Source organism: Lycium ferocissimum, chromosome 10 (genome assembly GCF_029784015.1).
Source record: "Lycium ferocissimum isolate CSIRO_LF1 chromosome 10, AGI_CSIRO_Lferr_CH_V1, whole genome shotgun sequence".
Lineage (NCBI taxonomy): Eukaryota > Viridiplantae > Streptophyta > Magnoliopsida > Solanales > Solanaceae > Lycium > Lycium ferocissimum.
The window spans coordinates 49224057-49239344 of NC_081351.1; the positions used below are offsets into that span (position 1 = coordinate 49224057).

General features: G+C 35.8%; 2 protein-coding genes across 2 annotated transcripts in view; one reads left to right on the top strand and one right to left on the bottom strand.

Annotated features, from left to right (window-relative positions):
• Nucleotides 1-3953, top strand: part of LOC132034175 (transmembrane emp24 domain-containing protein p24delta3-like) — a 7705-nt gene extending 3752 nt beyond the window's left edge. Inside the window, exons 2-4 of the mRNA XM_059424449.1 lie at nt 2540-2752; nt 2882-2958; nt 3622-3953. Of these exons, the coding sequence (XP_059280432.1) occupies nt 2540-2752; nt 2882-2958; nt 3622-3766 (435 nt within the window). The 3' untranslated portion in view covers nt 3767-3953. The remainder of the gene's footprint in view (nt 1-2539; nt 2753-2881; nt 2959-3621) is intronic.
• A 4111-nt stretch (nt 3954-8064) lies between these two features.
• LOC132034176 (uncharacterized) lies at nt 8065-14916 on the bottom strand. Its single transcript, XM_059424450.1, has 3 exons — nt 14613-14916; nt 14162-14251; nt 8065-8382 (listed from the first exon to the last, which is right to left on the bottom strand). The coding sequence occupies exons 1-3, from the start codon at nt 14865-14867 to the stop codon at nt 8305-8307; spliced, it is 423 nt and encodes a 140-aa protein (XP_059280433.1). The 5' UTR covers nt 14868-14916; the 3' UTR covers nt 8065-8304.
• Nucleotides 14917-15288: the final 372 nt, after the last annotated feature.

Below are 15288 nucleotides of genomic sequence, written 5' to 3' on the forward strand. Positions count from 1 at the left end.
TATTTTTTTCCGATACCCCAGTTATTACTTCTAATCATTACATGCCAGACAAGTATTAGCGTTAAATTTCTTTAGTGATCATCTTTGGGAGATTGGGTGAAAGTTTACACGTCAGAGAATCCCGCATATGTTAACCGTTTACTTTAACTATTACTAAGTTTAAGCATTGTAGGACTTAGTTAGTGTTCCGTGCCAAATTTGCCATTCTTGGAGGCTTTATGCAGGGCGACGATGTTGATGTTGATGTATTTGGTCCAAGTAGAGATTGTTAGAATATGTCGCAAAGGGTTTGTCCCATTTAACTCAGATTAGTAGAAATTTGTCCCATTCCAATCGGGATTTTGAACGTTTTCTACCCTTTATTTAAAGGAGATGTGGCTAACATCAAGAAAAGAGAACAACTATCAAGACTACACACAAGACTATATTTCACACTTAGGTTAGAGAGTTTTGAGAGATTGTAATCTTTCGTTTTTTTGATTCCGTTATTTCGACACCCCGTTGAGATCGTTTTGTACTCCTCACCTTATAGTTGATTTTTCGCGCTTCGTCACTCTTGACTTTTCCCCTTCGTTGGGTTTCCACGTAAATCTTGTGTTCATTACGTTTATTGCTTTCTTGCATTATTGTTCTTGTGTTAGTGCATCCTAATCGGTTCCGCTGCATCGCTCGTTTAATTCTTAACATGACAAAACACATTTACATGGCGATTGGCTTGTTAACCTATGGTGATAGATGGTAAGATGTACTTAGTAGTGTTTAATGATATTTTTATAATTACCTTATCAAAAAGAGCTGATGTCCGTATGATGTATATTCTAGTTTGGTGCACTGTCAGTGTATAAAAATTCTTACACCATCAGGTAACTTTAAAGATAATTACCATAATTTTCTTAAGTAAAAATCTTTTTACCTTTTTCAAAAATTACAATTAAAGGTAATTTGAATCCTAATTATACTGCAAATGAAATTCTTTCCTAGCTTTAAGACTATTTCCTTTCCTAGTCTACCACTCTTCTCTCTTAATCGGTATGGTCATGATAGTGACGGAATGTTGCAGTTCTTCTCTTTTCCTCTTTTTATTCCTTCCCTTTTCTTTAATAATTCCGTTCATCAATTGTTTTCAAGAAAACCTAATTGATGACATTCTCATTTATAAGAATAAAATAATAATGTGTAATAATCAGGAGGATGATATGAAGAAGATTTGAAAGAGATGGAAGATGGAGGAAATTATCCAAGAAACTGTCCGTGTTCTATGGGAAATACAACAATGGAAAATGAGACGAACACTTCAAAAAGCACTTAATTTTCATGGCAAAATACCAATAAACCCTAGAAACAAGGAACAAAATAAAAATTTGTCCAAAAAAGTTAGCTTTGATTAATCTAGTTGTATTTTTTTTTGGAAAAGTGCACTTGTTATGGGCTGAAAGAAGAACGCACAAAAGACTGCATAGTGAAGGAGAAAGAAATGGGTCTAGATGTGTGTAGACGAAGGAGAAAGAGAGGCAGATGGTGGTGGAAGAAGCCAATGAAAAAGAAAATAGTTGGACTATTTGCCAGACACGGAAGACGGAGGGTGAAGGAGAGAGAGATAGAGAAAAAGGAGAAAAATTAGTACTAGTGTTTAATAATTTTACCAAAAAAAAAAAAAAAAGATAATAATACGAAAAACTTGGTAACATGCAATAGGAGGTCAATATTACCCGATGGTGTAAGAAAAAATACACTGATAGTGCACCAAACTTAAACTCATTCTTGTATCATATAAAATGATCATTTATATTACTCGTCTTTCCCAGTTTATGAATAATGTTGGACCAGGATGAATATAAATGGAGAAACATGAACTGTGAGGATTCATATAGGCGACCCTGACTTGTTTGAGAGTGAGACATAATTGCTGTTTCTCTGTGCCAATTGATGTATGCCCTTTTTATTTTGGATATTCCAAAATATTACACATTTTCGCAATAGTAATAATACTCTATAGAATATTCACAAATTTCAAGAATATAAAGTCATTTAGCTAGTCGAATGTAAGTCTTAGTGTGAATGTTTCTCTACCAAACTATATTTTTAAAAGTTTCTCAGCTTTATTGCCATGCACGACATGTTTAGACAAATTATCTTGTCGAGGTAAATTTAGGGATGGAATGTTTCATGCTAACAGTATAGCTCAACACTGCTTTATCGGGAAAAAAACATTATAGTTCAACACTGATATTTGACAATTTATTAGAGCTATTACTGATTAAATCGTATATAAACAAGGGAGGGTATCTCGTCCAAAAAGAAAAGGTGCGGGGAGAGGGTCAGGGTCTTAGCTGAATTTTAGGAGTTACAAGTTATAACACTTGAAATGAGTTTTTCCTGTAAAAGTGTTCTATATTGCTTAAAATATCATGTTGAGTCAGACAGGCAGCATAACTTCTTGAAATGGTTAACTAGCCTTGAGAAAAGTAATTTCCTTTTGCACTTTTTTGCACTAATGGTTCAGTTCTAATGAGCTAGATCATTGCAACATTCTTTTTAGGTCACATCACCGTTTGGAAACAATCTTTACCATAAAGAGAATACAACTCATGGTCAATTTGCCTTCACAACCACTGAGGCTGGTAACTACTTGGCATGCTTCTGGATGGACAACCATGCCCCTAGGGCTAAAGCTGTTTCCATTGGTCTTGACTGGAAGACAGGAATCAGTGCTAAGGATTGGGAATCAGTTGCAAGGAAGGAAAAGATAGAAGTAAGTTCACATGTATCTATTTTCCCATCCACACCAATTCCCTCCGAGGCTGGATTGGGAGGAGACTAGTTATTGTGGATGCTCCTCAATTTTAACATCGCGTGTTGTATTCTTTTGTCATCCTTGTAGGGTGTTGAACTTGAGTTGGTGAAACTTGAGGGAATAGTGCAAGCCATTCATGAAAATTTGGAGTACCTGAAGAATAGGTGAGTACATACTAGCTTATTCAAATGTGCTCCACACCCTGGATTATATATGCTTGCTGTTTGTGTTGCTGTTAGAAGTCCTTTAACTTTTTGGTAGTATACTTTCCTTCCTTCTTTATGATTGTTTCGTGCATATATGTACCTATTTCTGAAGCCTCAAGTCTTGTTTCATTTCATAAATATGTGTGTAATATTTCCAAGTAAAAGTCCCGAGTCTGCATATTAATAGTGATAAGAAGTAGGTTTTCTCATGCAGTATCCAAAAGACAATGGAGGAAATCTATCATGGAGAGAGGACTTTAGGATAGTGGATAAGTTATAATTATATACTCAAATTTGCAATTCCGTGATAATGTCCTTAATTTAGAGAGCAACAAGGGCTGACAGTTTTAAAATGCCAATGGTAATAGACTTTGTTTTTGTAGTGAGCATAGTTGCTGCTGTACTTCTTGTTGCTTTGATGTATGAAGACTCCTAATAGGGAAGTGTATTATAAATCATCAGTTCTGCCACAATAAGAAACGGAAAAGCTAGTTCGCCAAAATGTTTTTGCAAAAAGAAATGATAAAAAAATTCTTGCTGAACCTTGGTGTAACCGATGCTTTTATCCTTCTGTCTACTGCCTCATAATTAACATAATTTTTTCTTGTATCTTGCGCTCAGGGAAGCAGAAATGAGGGAAGTTAGTGAACACACCAATGCGAGAGTGGCATGGTTAAGTATAATGTCCCTTGGTACATGCTTAGCAGCTGCAGGCCTGCAAATATGCTATCTGAAGTCCTACTTTCGCAAGAAAAAGCTCATTTAGATTTGACAAATTTGGCAACTTCTTCCATCATGCGATACTACAGTAACTTACAGAATATATCAACGACAGAGTCTTTCCCTTCGGCCATAACATCTAAATTATTTCTTCTCTTCACTTGTATTCAATTTTTGCTTCTGCTATGGACTAGACTTTTTGATCTACAGTGAACCAAAAGCCGGATATCATATCTTCTGTAAGTGAAAGTACTAGTTCCCTATGTTCAGGGGACAAGACTAGTTCCCTATGTTCAGGGGACAAGTGCAATCCAAATGTACCATCATTCTTCTACTTTTAGTTGAGCAAATAAATATTATTAGTTGTATTAGGAAGCTAACCATATCTATTGAGGCATCTAAATTGTTTTAAGTTGCACTGAAAAACAAGGTCTGTTGAACAGTTGGACATCAACATATGAGTACTATAGGCTCATCTGTACTATGAAAACATCTTCAATTTTTCTCTGTATCCTATAAATGTATGCAGGAAGTGTAAACCAATTCTCGCACGCAGTCTTTTGTATCTTCCTACCAGCCCAAGCTTGCAAAAAATTACCAAAGATTAGATCTAAGGTATCTGTCAAAAGACTACATTTCATCAAATCATTTACAGGGTATAAGTGTAACAGACTTTTTCAGTAAATAGCTCCAAGTTTAGAGGAAGATTTGGACATGTCGTCTGTTTAAGTTCATGCTCCAGAGCTATTAGTAAGATTTGGATATCTACTAAATCAGCCCACCTGTTCCTGCACTTGTCGGACAAAATATGGATTCTATCCTATCTAGTACAATATTTTATCTGCCAAACTGAATTAACAAGAAAAGTCTTTGCACTATCAGCTTCCATTCAAACTGAGATTTCTCGCAGATGTGTGATTAGCAGTGTTAAGATCAATACAGCCTAATGCCTAGAATGGAGCTGAAACGACAAGCTTACTATTTAGTACCAGACAAATTCGTTAGCAGTGAAACAAATGTATAAATTTCTAGTTTTACTTTGAATTTTCATAGTAGGTATCCATTGGCGAATTATACATATAAACAGTATATGTCCACCATAGTCTCAAGGGTTGGTGATGGTACGATTGCAGAGATACACAGGTTGACAGGAAAAAGGAAAAAGGAAAAAGGAAAAAGAAGAAGAAGACAGTTCCCCATAGCACCCTTATGGCATGAGTAAAGACGTGCTTCAAAATTGTTGTTGTTTTTGAGAGAAAGCTCATTCAGTTATTTGATGTTGATATTTAAAATTCGTGTAGGAAGAGGTCTTTGTTAGATGGTGATGATTGTCCAAATTATTGTGAGACACCATCAAGTGATAGCGAAGAATTACCGAATAATGCAGAAGTACCCGATGATGATCATGATGACGAAGAGATCGATGTTCAATCTGGTATGCATCAAGCAAATTTAATAGAAATGATGCAAAGTCCGATGCTGGAAAACCCAATTCCCGAAAGCCTAATGCAGTGGCATTCTGACCATATTCCATATCTTGACAATCTTCAAGGTCGTGTGGATGCCTTTGTCTTAACCAGAGAAGATGATCAAAGTCGTCAAAAAATGTGGAAAGAACCGGCCGATTTTATAAACGATGATTGCTACCTTGAAAAAGGCATGATGTTCGAATCAAAAAAGGCATTGCAAAGGGCAGTCAAAATTTATAGTTATAAGGGAATGAGGGAGTATAGGATTGATGATTCAACCAGAAAGATATGGAGACTAGTTTGTGGACGACAGTATCAAGTTTGTCAATGGATGCTTCGGGGAATTGTTAAGCCTGATGGTATGTGGGTTATCACAAAATTCCACCAACGTCACACTTGTGATATGGGAGAAAATCGAGCAGATCATTTTAATTTAGATACAAATATGATTGCTCAAAACTCAAGTATTACTTAAAGACGTTGCCAAAACCCCAAGGTAACCTATTCGACCTAGTTCATTATAATTCTTAAATCAATTAAATTATCATTGCTAAATGTTGTTTGTTTAAATTTGTGCAGGATCCCCATCAAAGATTGCATTAGAAATGTTAAGACAATATATCATAAAACGATAAGCAAAAGAAAGGGATATCGCGGGCGTAGGCATGCTTTTGAGATGATTTATGGCAGCTCTACAAAAATTCAATGTTGGTATTGTTGTAGAGTGAAGGCTTCTGCCCGATAATATTTTCAACTTAGTGTTTTGGACATTCAAACCATGTATTGATGGGTTTGTACACTACCGGCTCCATATCCATAGATGGCACGCATGTATATGGTGTATACAACATCAAGCTACTAATTGCAGTAGGAATGAATGCCAATGGGTCGATATTCCCTCTTGCTTTCGCAATTGCTGCTAACGAGAGCAACGAGACATGAGGGATGTTTTTGACACATTTGAGGTGGTATATTATTAAGGATCGTATGGGCATATGCGTGCTATCTAATCGACATCAAGGCATATTGCACAGTATGTCTACTTTGGAGGGGTGGCAGCCTCCCTTTGCTTACCACTGCTATTGTTTAATGCACATAAAGGCAAATTTTCAAACGAAGTTTGGAAACAGCACACTAAACAAATTGATGTAGGCGGCTGCGATGGAGCATCAACAAAAAAAAGGGCTTGTAAGGATGGAGATGATCAAGGCAGTGAGCCCAAAAGCATATAATTGGTTGAAGACAATCGAAGTTGAAAAATGGACATTATATGTTGATGAAGGCAGGAGATGGGAGATGCTTACAACAAACAGCTCGGAGTCATTCAATGGTTTGCTACAATCTACTCAGGGACTGCCCGTTACTGCAATGGTGAGAATGACTTTCATGTAAGTTGTGGAGCGGTTTGTGACACGAACAAAGCATGCCAAAGCCATATTAGCAGAGGGTGGAAGATGGATGCCAAAACCTAAAAAAATGATGGAGCATAACAGGAAAAAATGTGAGCTGCACAAGATGACCGAGTATAACTATGCTGAACGTGTGTATGAAGTCCGGACAGGTTATTACCAAGGTCGGGGAGGAAACTTACATACTGTTTATGAGGGCACGAGAACGTATAGTTATGGTAAGTGGCAAACATACCATATGTTGTGTTCTCATGCTATCAAGTGTTTCAAGGCAATGGGAAAAACGTTATCAAGTTATGTGGCATCGGAATACAGCGTCAAAAGTTACCTTAAAGCATATGCTGGCCACTTCTACCCACTTGGTGATCAAGCTTATTGGCCAAACGAGCCATTTTTAATGGTTGCTAACAAGGAGTACATCCGTAAATTGGGCACTAACGCATGAAGTCGGATTCACAATCAAATGGATGTTAATGATAGGACATACTCTCGCAGGTGCTCTATGTGTAAGGAGTTTGGCCATGATAAGCGTTTGTGTAGCCTACGAGGCCGTGGTGGTGCAAGTACGTCTCGTAGTGGGAAAACCTCTCGTGGTAAAAGAGCATCTCGTACTTGAAGTATTATTTTAAATATTTTGTTATTGTCAAGAATGATGTATTATTTTGTTATTGTAATGAATTATTTTTGAATTATTTTGTACCTCTCGTATTGGATGAATTATTTTTGAATATAATATTTATTTTTGTACATTCGAAATAAAGTAATGCCTTGACTAAAAAATAAAACACGTCAATCAACACCTTATAAAATAAAACACTTAAACCTAAAGATAACAAGATTCAAACAAACAAAACTTACTTCGGGGCACTTTACAACCCCTAAAACGACGATTCAAACGTTTAGATATACTTGATGTAATGAGCCGACATTATTGTCCGCAAAAAAAGATATCTAGTTCTATATAAATTATTGATATTTCGGAGTTTGAAACATGACTAATCTTTGATCGAAGTATAAAAAAACGTGAATTTGAGAACTTTAAAATTGTACAAAAAACAAAACAAAAAAAAACCCCTATTGCGCGCTAAATTAGTGCGCAATAGGACTAAACTGTAAAAGTGCAGTTTAGTGCTATTGCACACTAATTTAGTGCGCAAAGGGTAGTTTGGTTACTTTTTTTTTTTACTGGGTTATTTTAGTATCCGAACCCACTTTTTGGGTCATTTGAGTTGCGGACTCCTACTAATCAGCCTACCTGTTCCCTGCACTTGTCGGACAAAATATGGATTCTATCCTATCTACTACAAGAATTTATCTGCCAAACTGAAGAGTCTTTGCACTATCACCTTTCATTCAAACTGAGATTTCTCGCAGATGTTTGATTAGCAGTGTTAAAGATCAATCCACCCTTATGCCTAGAATGGAGCTAAAACGACAAGCTTACTATTTAGTACCAGACAAATTCGTTAGCGGTGAAATAAATGTATAAATATCTAGTTTTACTTTGAATTTTCATAGTTGGTATCGTATGGCGAATTATACAGAAAAACAGTATATTTCCACCATAGTCTCAGGGGTTGGTGATGGTACGATTGCAAAGATACACAGGTTGACTAGAAAAAGGAAAACGAAGAAGAAGACAGTTCCCCATAGCACCCTTATGGCATGAGCAAAGACATGCTTCAAAATTGTTGTTGAGAGAAAGCTCATTCAGTTAATGCGGTTGCAATCTTCTTGTGGATGGCCTCAACACCAAGACGAGGAGATAATCTAGGAAGTACCTCCTGCGGAATACATTCTGAGAATTAATATCTCAACATTTTGTAATTTGTCATAAACATCATTGTATAAGTGAAAGAATAATTGCAAGAAATAAACCAAAGGTTCACGGGGTAGAGGATATATAGCCTATGGCAGCTTCAACTCTTTATGGAGACCTTACAGTTCGTACAAGGCTTGTCACAGCTGTCTGTATTCAAGATTTTCCATAGTCTTATTTCTTTTCCCATTCTCTAGCCTTAATAGACCCAATTAATCTTGACCGCTGGAACCAAATTATCAAAAGACAAATCACCGGTTTGATGAAATTCTAGAATACCTTAACACATACTTAACAATTAGAGAGAGATATATGGCAAACAATACATTATCCGTTCAACAAATATCTCAGGTTTAACAGCTTTCTAATAAATTTACAATAATTCTAACACAAGAAATCCTAGAATACCTTAACACATACTTAACAATTAGAGAGAGATATATGGCAAACAATGCGTTATCCGTTCAACAAATATCTCAGGTTTAACAACTTTCTAATAAATTTACAATAATTCTAACATAAGAAACAAATCCCTCGTGTTAAGCTTAATTTTTCAACCGCAACTTCCTCAAAAGAGAGCACTCACCTTGCACAGCATTGTAATCATAGCCACTCTAAATATCTCATAACATTGAAAAGGATAACTTTTTTCTTATTCTTTAAGGTGTAATGGACCAAAAGTTTTAGACCGAATACATATCTGTTTAGTCAACAGAGAAGGCATGATCAAAAGAGAGTATAGAGAAACCAGCGATCATGCATAAGGACAAAAGGAAGACATTTCCCGCAAGTAGATTACTCAATGGTTATTTTATATGATAATCAATCCACCAACTATGCCTCAATTCCAAACTAGTTAAGGTTCGGTATATGAATCCTCTATATCCATCCTGCTCAATTCTTGTCCAATTCATTTTAATACTAAATGTCTTTTAACGCAGATTATGATTCTTGTAATAAACTAAAAATTCTCTTAAACTCACACTTACCTCTACACGGGCTTGCAAGTATCCATAAGACAAAGGACTTTGACAAGCACCGAACTTCATGTAGTGTAACAAAAAAACTAAGCGTTAACGTCCACTATTTCACATTATTAGACATCCGCAAACAACTTCCTTCCATGTGATTTAAGTTTATGTCGTCCTCTTTTAGATCCATGGAACATCACAATGCCAAATCTATTGACAGGTGCATTTGAGAAAAAACATATTGAAACAGAGGGGTATAATTTAAAATATTTGAATACTTTTTGAACAACATAAAAATTACTTATCCAACTATTATCAGGATTAGTTATGTCATTTTAGTATTTTTAATCCATGTATTACTAATACCCGCATTCTATCCACATTCTATCCCGCATAAATAATATATCTATCCCCGCATAACTTATACATGTATTATTTATAAGGAAAACAAAAAGGAGCAACCAAATATTGTATAAGTTAATGATGATTCCCAGGTGGAGATTAAATCTCCTCCAACCCAAACTAAAGATTATATAATTTAGAGTTAATGATCAAAAATACATCTGAACTATCGCTTTTTCGCGAGTTTCAAACCCCAACTATCAGTTGTTCCGTTGTTCCCTTTTCCTACCTGAACTATCACCATCTATACAGTAAAACACACCTCAACTATCAGTTGTTCCCTTTTCCAATCTAAACGAACAGGTGATAGTTGGACTGTGAAACTCGCGAAAAAGTGATAGTTCAGGTGTGTTTTTGAGTTATCCATCTGCAAAGAGCATGCTTCTCTAGAATTAGTGCTTCTCTAGTAATTCAAACACCTCAACTATAATTTAGTGCTGATTTTTATGTGGAGATTAAATCTTCTAAAGCTCCAACCAAACGACCCCTTAGTCTTTCCATTGCTTCTCTAGAATTATCATCTGCAAAGAGCATGCATCACACAACCTCATCCTCAATAGTATTAATTAACTCACTTCTAACCAGGAACAACTACAAGTACAAGCTCAAGACAGATTCTTGGTATAAACCCATGGTTATGAAAAAATCATATGTATCTCATCTCACTGTTTTGATTGTGGAGAGTTTGTTTCAGTTTCCCCATAATTTTTTATTCACGAATCTTCATCGAGATGGGGCAGCTGAATAACTTCCAAAGTTCATGGATCTTGCCTAGTCCTATCTTTGAAAAGAAAGGTGCACTAACTAATAGTATCAAAATTACTCTTAACTTTGTGATTTTGACAGAACTTAGGTCCACGAGTTACAAAATACTCAATCAAAAGTTTCAATATAAAATTACTGAGCGCACACACACTCAATACACAGCTATAGCTTATTACAGCTTATAAAGAGATGAAGAAAATGGAGTATACAGATACTTGGGAGTTACTGCAACAAATGATACAAACTATTACGCTTACATGCAGCTGCATTTACCTTTATTCTATAAAACCACATGAAAGTTTTAGATATCAAACAAAGTACAAGCTACAAGATTTGCAAGAGATGCTTTATACAAAATTGGTTTCAATCTCCTGCACTATTCAACAACGGTAAAGCTATATTTACTTCATCTATTTCTGATCTCTATCAATGATAAGAAAATCCAATTTCATGGCATCTCCAGATTTTTCCATCATAACCCCACTCTGTTATTCTCTTCCCTTATAAAAGTAGGATTTGGAATTTCTAACTCTTACATGTGACAGCAAAGGAGAAACAATAAATTAGAAACCAGATCTTACCATACATAGCCTCTATAGCGGCTGAACTTTACAACTCCATGCAAGTTGCAACAAGAGCACCGGAGTTAGCACTGGTGTGACATTACTGGATTAATACCAAACAGGCTGAGGATTGAATACAGATGCTATGGCTGTACAATAGGAAGAGACCTAAAAAAAGGAAAGGCAAGTTCTAGAGAATGGTTGTAAGACCTACATGGGAGAAGATGTTGGACCTCAAAGGCCTAACATATCCACAAAATGAGTGTTGTAGAATAATATCGTCGCAGATGGTTTATTTGCCATAATTTATGCAGATACCCAAATGTTCCATTAGTAATGTTTTTTTTTTGTTCTAAAAGTTCCCTATGATGTTTGAAGGTGCTAAGAGAAGACAAGGTAGAGCTAATACCATATGCGGGAAATTGTCTCAAAAGACCTACAATCTCATGGAACTAATGTGGACTGAGCTAAGCAATAAAACACATCGGAGCAAAATCCTTGCTGGCTATACCACTTTATTGGTTAGCCGGTTTCTTTTTCCTTGTTATACTTACATTTGATTTTAGCCTGACTAGAGACTTTTAAGTTAGTGTTAGACTAAGGGAAACCTCTAGTTCTAGAAACCACTACTTCGTCTCAAACGAGAAATAATTTAATGTTTTTTTTTTTGATGACGACGAAAGACAAATTATTTAATATTGGGATGAAGTGGGCTTGAATAGAGAGAAACGAATATAGCGGAATCATATTACTGACCTCAACTATTTTGGAATAGGCATGGTTGACCAATTGATTCTTTTTATAATTGCGAAAACCTCGAGGGCTAGTGGTGCACGGTTCGAAACCAGGGGAGATAATGGATGAATGATTGATTTTATAGTAGTTGAATCTGAGACAGGTTATATCTGCTACACAGTTTACATTCTTCTGCGAATAATGTCAAAGGAAGTAAACGCTTTGGAGGGATTTTGGAAGTGAAGTTTTGTGAAACCAGCTTTTGCTTCCATTAGGCTAGAGTCAGGTTATATATTTTCGAAGATCGACTGAGACATGATTTAAATCAAGCAGTTTTGAGACTTCCGATGCCATCTTTTAAAGATTTTCCAGCTGGCTTTAAGTATCAGCTTTATGCCTGAGGGGGCATAGTCTGCCGTTTTGGCCAACTCTCCAAGCAGGCTTCAGTAATTTATGTAATAATAAGGGGTTATTTTTAGTTAAGGAGATAGTAAGCTAGGATTCAGGAAAACATTAATAATTATCAGAACCTGTCTAAAGAGTGAAGATGAAGGAGGGCAGGGACATTTTGGGTCACTTTTTCTATTGTTGGGGTTATGATGATATTTACTCTTGGGATCTTTTACGGGGTTGAGTGTCATAGAAAGATGCCACTAGCCCAGACCCCTGGGTACAGGATTAAGTTCAGGTTCATTGATCATTGTACTTCTCAACATATAAGAATGCTAGCTCCTTCAAGTGTTCAAGTCAAAGTTCAGAAATCATACGAGCTAGTACCAACCAAGTGCTTCAATCATCTCATCTACTAAAAATAGTAATAATTCATATTGATTTTGGCCTTGCATTGTTTCCTTCATAGACAGCAGAAAAAACAACTTAATGGTCAAAACATTGTACGTAAAAAGCAGAGTAGAATTTCTTTTCTTAAATTTGCAATATTTTAAATTTCGAAGCAATCTATTATAGAAAACCTGTAACTGCTAAATTATTTGATTTTTCCCAGCAGTAAGGGGAAGCACTTGGTGAGATACTCAACCAGCACATCTGTCAGTCTTTTTGTTTCCAAGCAGTAAATTTACTTAGGGATTTATAAATAAACATAAATATTATACACTACACTTTTGGTATTCGATCCCCTCCAGTACTAAATGCTCTAGTATTTATCAATAGTCTGTTGGATTAACACCATGTAGGCTACTTAAATTATTCATGGTTTAGATGCATTTATCTTTTATGGAAAGTAGAAAAGAAAGATGTAATAGTGTTAATGTTATCAGCCAACAGCTACCTTCACCCAATTCCACCACCAAATTGCCGGAAACTGCCACCCAATGGCCTTTACTTTTTTGGTAAAGCGCCACCCAATGTCCTTTACTGCCTCCCATACCCCATCTATTGCATTCTTATCATTCTTGTTCAATCTAAGACTCAACCTTTACTCACCAAATCACAGCGCTCTTTTGTTTGTCCAAAAAGTCTTAGGCATCCCTGGTGAACGTAATGCTCTTGAGAACCCATTCAACTCTATTGGAACATGTGAATGACGACTCAAACAATTCAAGTAGCTATTGTTTGCTAGGTAATTATGTATTAAAAAAATTTCAATATTATCTTGATTGTTTATTGTTGGATAAATCAAATAGCGGGTTTATTTTTACTGGTTAGATGGAATAAATCTAACTGTAATTTCAGAGCACACGTGAAAGCCATTGCAGAGATTTGGTGCGTCCATTGTTCAAAGCCATCACTTTCAATGGACGGAGTTCTGCTAAAAGCTCTTTCATTCTGAAGCTCTACAAAAAATGTTCCCTTCTTTCTTTTCTAATTTTCATACAGATGCATCCAGACCATCAATACTTTTACGTAGCCACGTGACGTCAATCCAACCTACTACTGAAAACTACTGGAGCATTCGGAGATGATTGAGCCCCACACTTAATATGTGTGGTAGTTCACCAGTACATGATGGTAATTTGATGAATTTTTCATGTATTACACGCAAGATAAACTAATCCTGGAAAGTAGTACTTCCCATGGAGGGTCGATTGGTTTTAAGAGATAGAAAGTAGAGGAAGAAAAAGGGTGTTTTTGCAATCCTTTTCCTACACTCTCTCCTATCGCCCTACTAATAGACTCCCGAGTTTTCTTGGGAAACAACATTAAAATTAGTACAATATGTTGCACTTCAAAAGCGGATAAAAGTTACCACAATTGTTATGTTCCAAAGGTTATAATAGCATCACACTCAAAACAGTACCACAAGTAGCATACAACACAACGAAACGCAACAAAGAGAAGCAAATCAAACCTCAGTGCCATCAGGACGAACTTTAGCCAACACAGGTATTTCATATTGATAAGCCTTCTCCCACTCAGGATTGCTAGTTATATCTCTAACCTGCCAAAAACCATAAAAATCAAACTTCAGCATAAAGTCCATATATGTATTCCCCCCTCCATCCCATTAATTTTTTGTCATATGACTTTCAATAGGTGAAACTTATTACTCCTTCCATTTCAATTTGTTTGGATGGTTTTAACCTGGCACGAAGACTTGAATTAAAGATATATCAAATGTACAAAAATGTCCTTTCATCTTGGGGTCTTAAAACATATCAGAATTAAAGAACTGCCTAAAAAGAAAACAAGGATTCTTTTTTGAAAAAAGGATTAAAAAGGAAAATAACACAAATAAATTGAAACAGGGGAGTAATTTTTTTGTCCTATGGCATTCTTTTAATTATTTAAAAGGGTAGAACCTGTAATTGAACATCATGGAGAGAAATAGGAGTTGAAAGAGAGAAAGCAGCATTGAGTTTTTCTTTGAGGCCATCACACAAACAACAACCAGGCTTTGAATACAGTATTAACTTTCTTGATGTTGAAGAACAAGAAGAAGATGATGATGAAAAAGCCAAAGGGCTAAATACCCATTTGCTTTTTTGGTAAGTAAGGATTTTGACTCCTAATGCTTGCTTTAATGGTGGTCTTACAGCACTAAATCCAATTGCCATTGCTGCTTTGCTTCTCTTCAGTCCTCCTAACCCCAAGGCAAAAAGGTTGTGAATTTCACAAGAAAATGACAATAATGGTCCCTTATATTTGAGGCTAGGTTCAAAATAGTCCTAAAGTATGCATTGAATCATTTTGGTCCTTTAAGTTTGCCAAACTTAACACATTTAATCTCCTCCATTTAGATTTCACGGAAGAATGGAAATTAAGATTTAACCATAAATACCAAGAAAGCCTCATCAACCATAAAATATACAACACAAAAAATTGCATTAGACAGTAAGAATATATTTAATAAAATAGCAGAGATTACACCTTAAAAAGTTGCACCAGACTCTAGAAATAAAATATAGGAAACTATAAAATTGTACTTCTAAATGTGAGTTCTCGCTACTTTTATTTTTATCATAGTTCCTGTCAAAT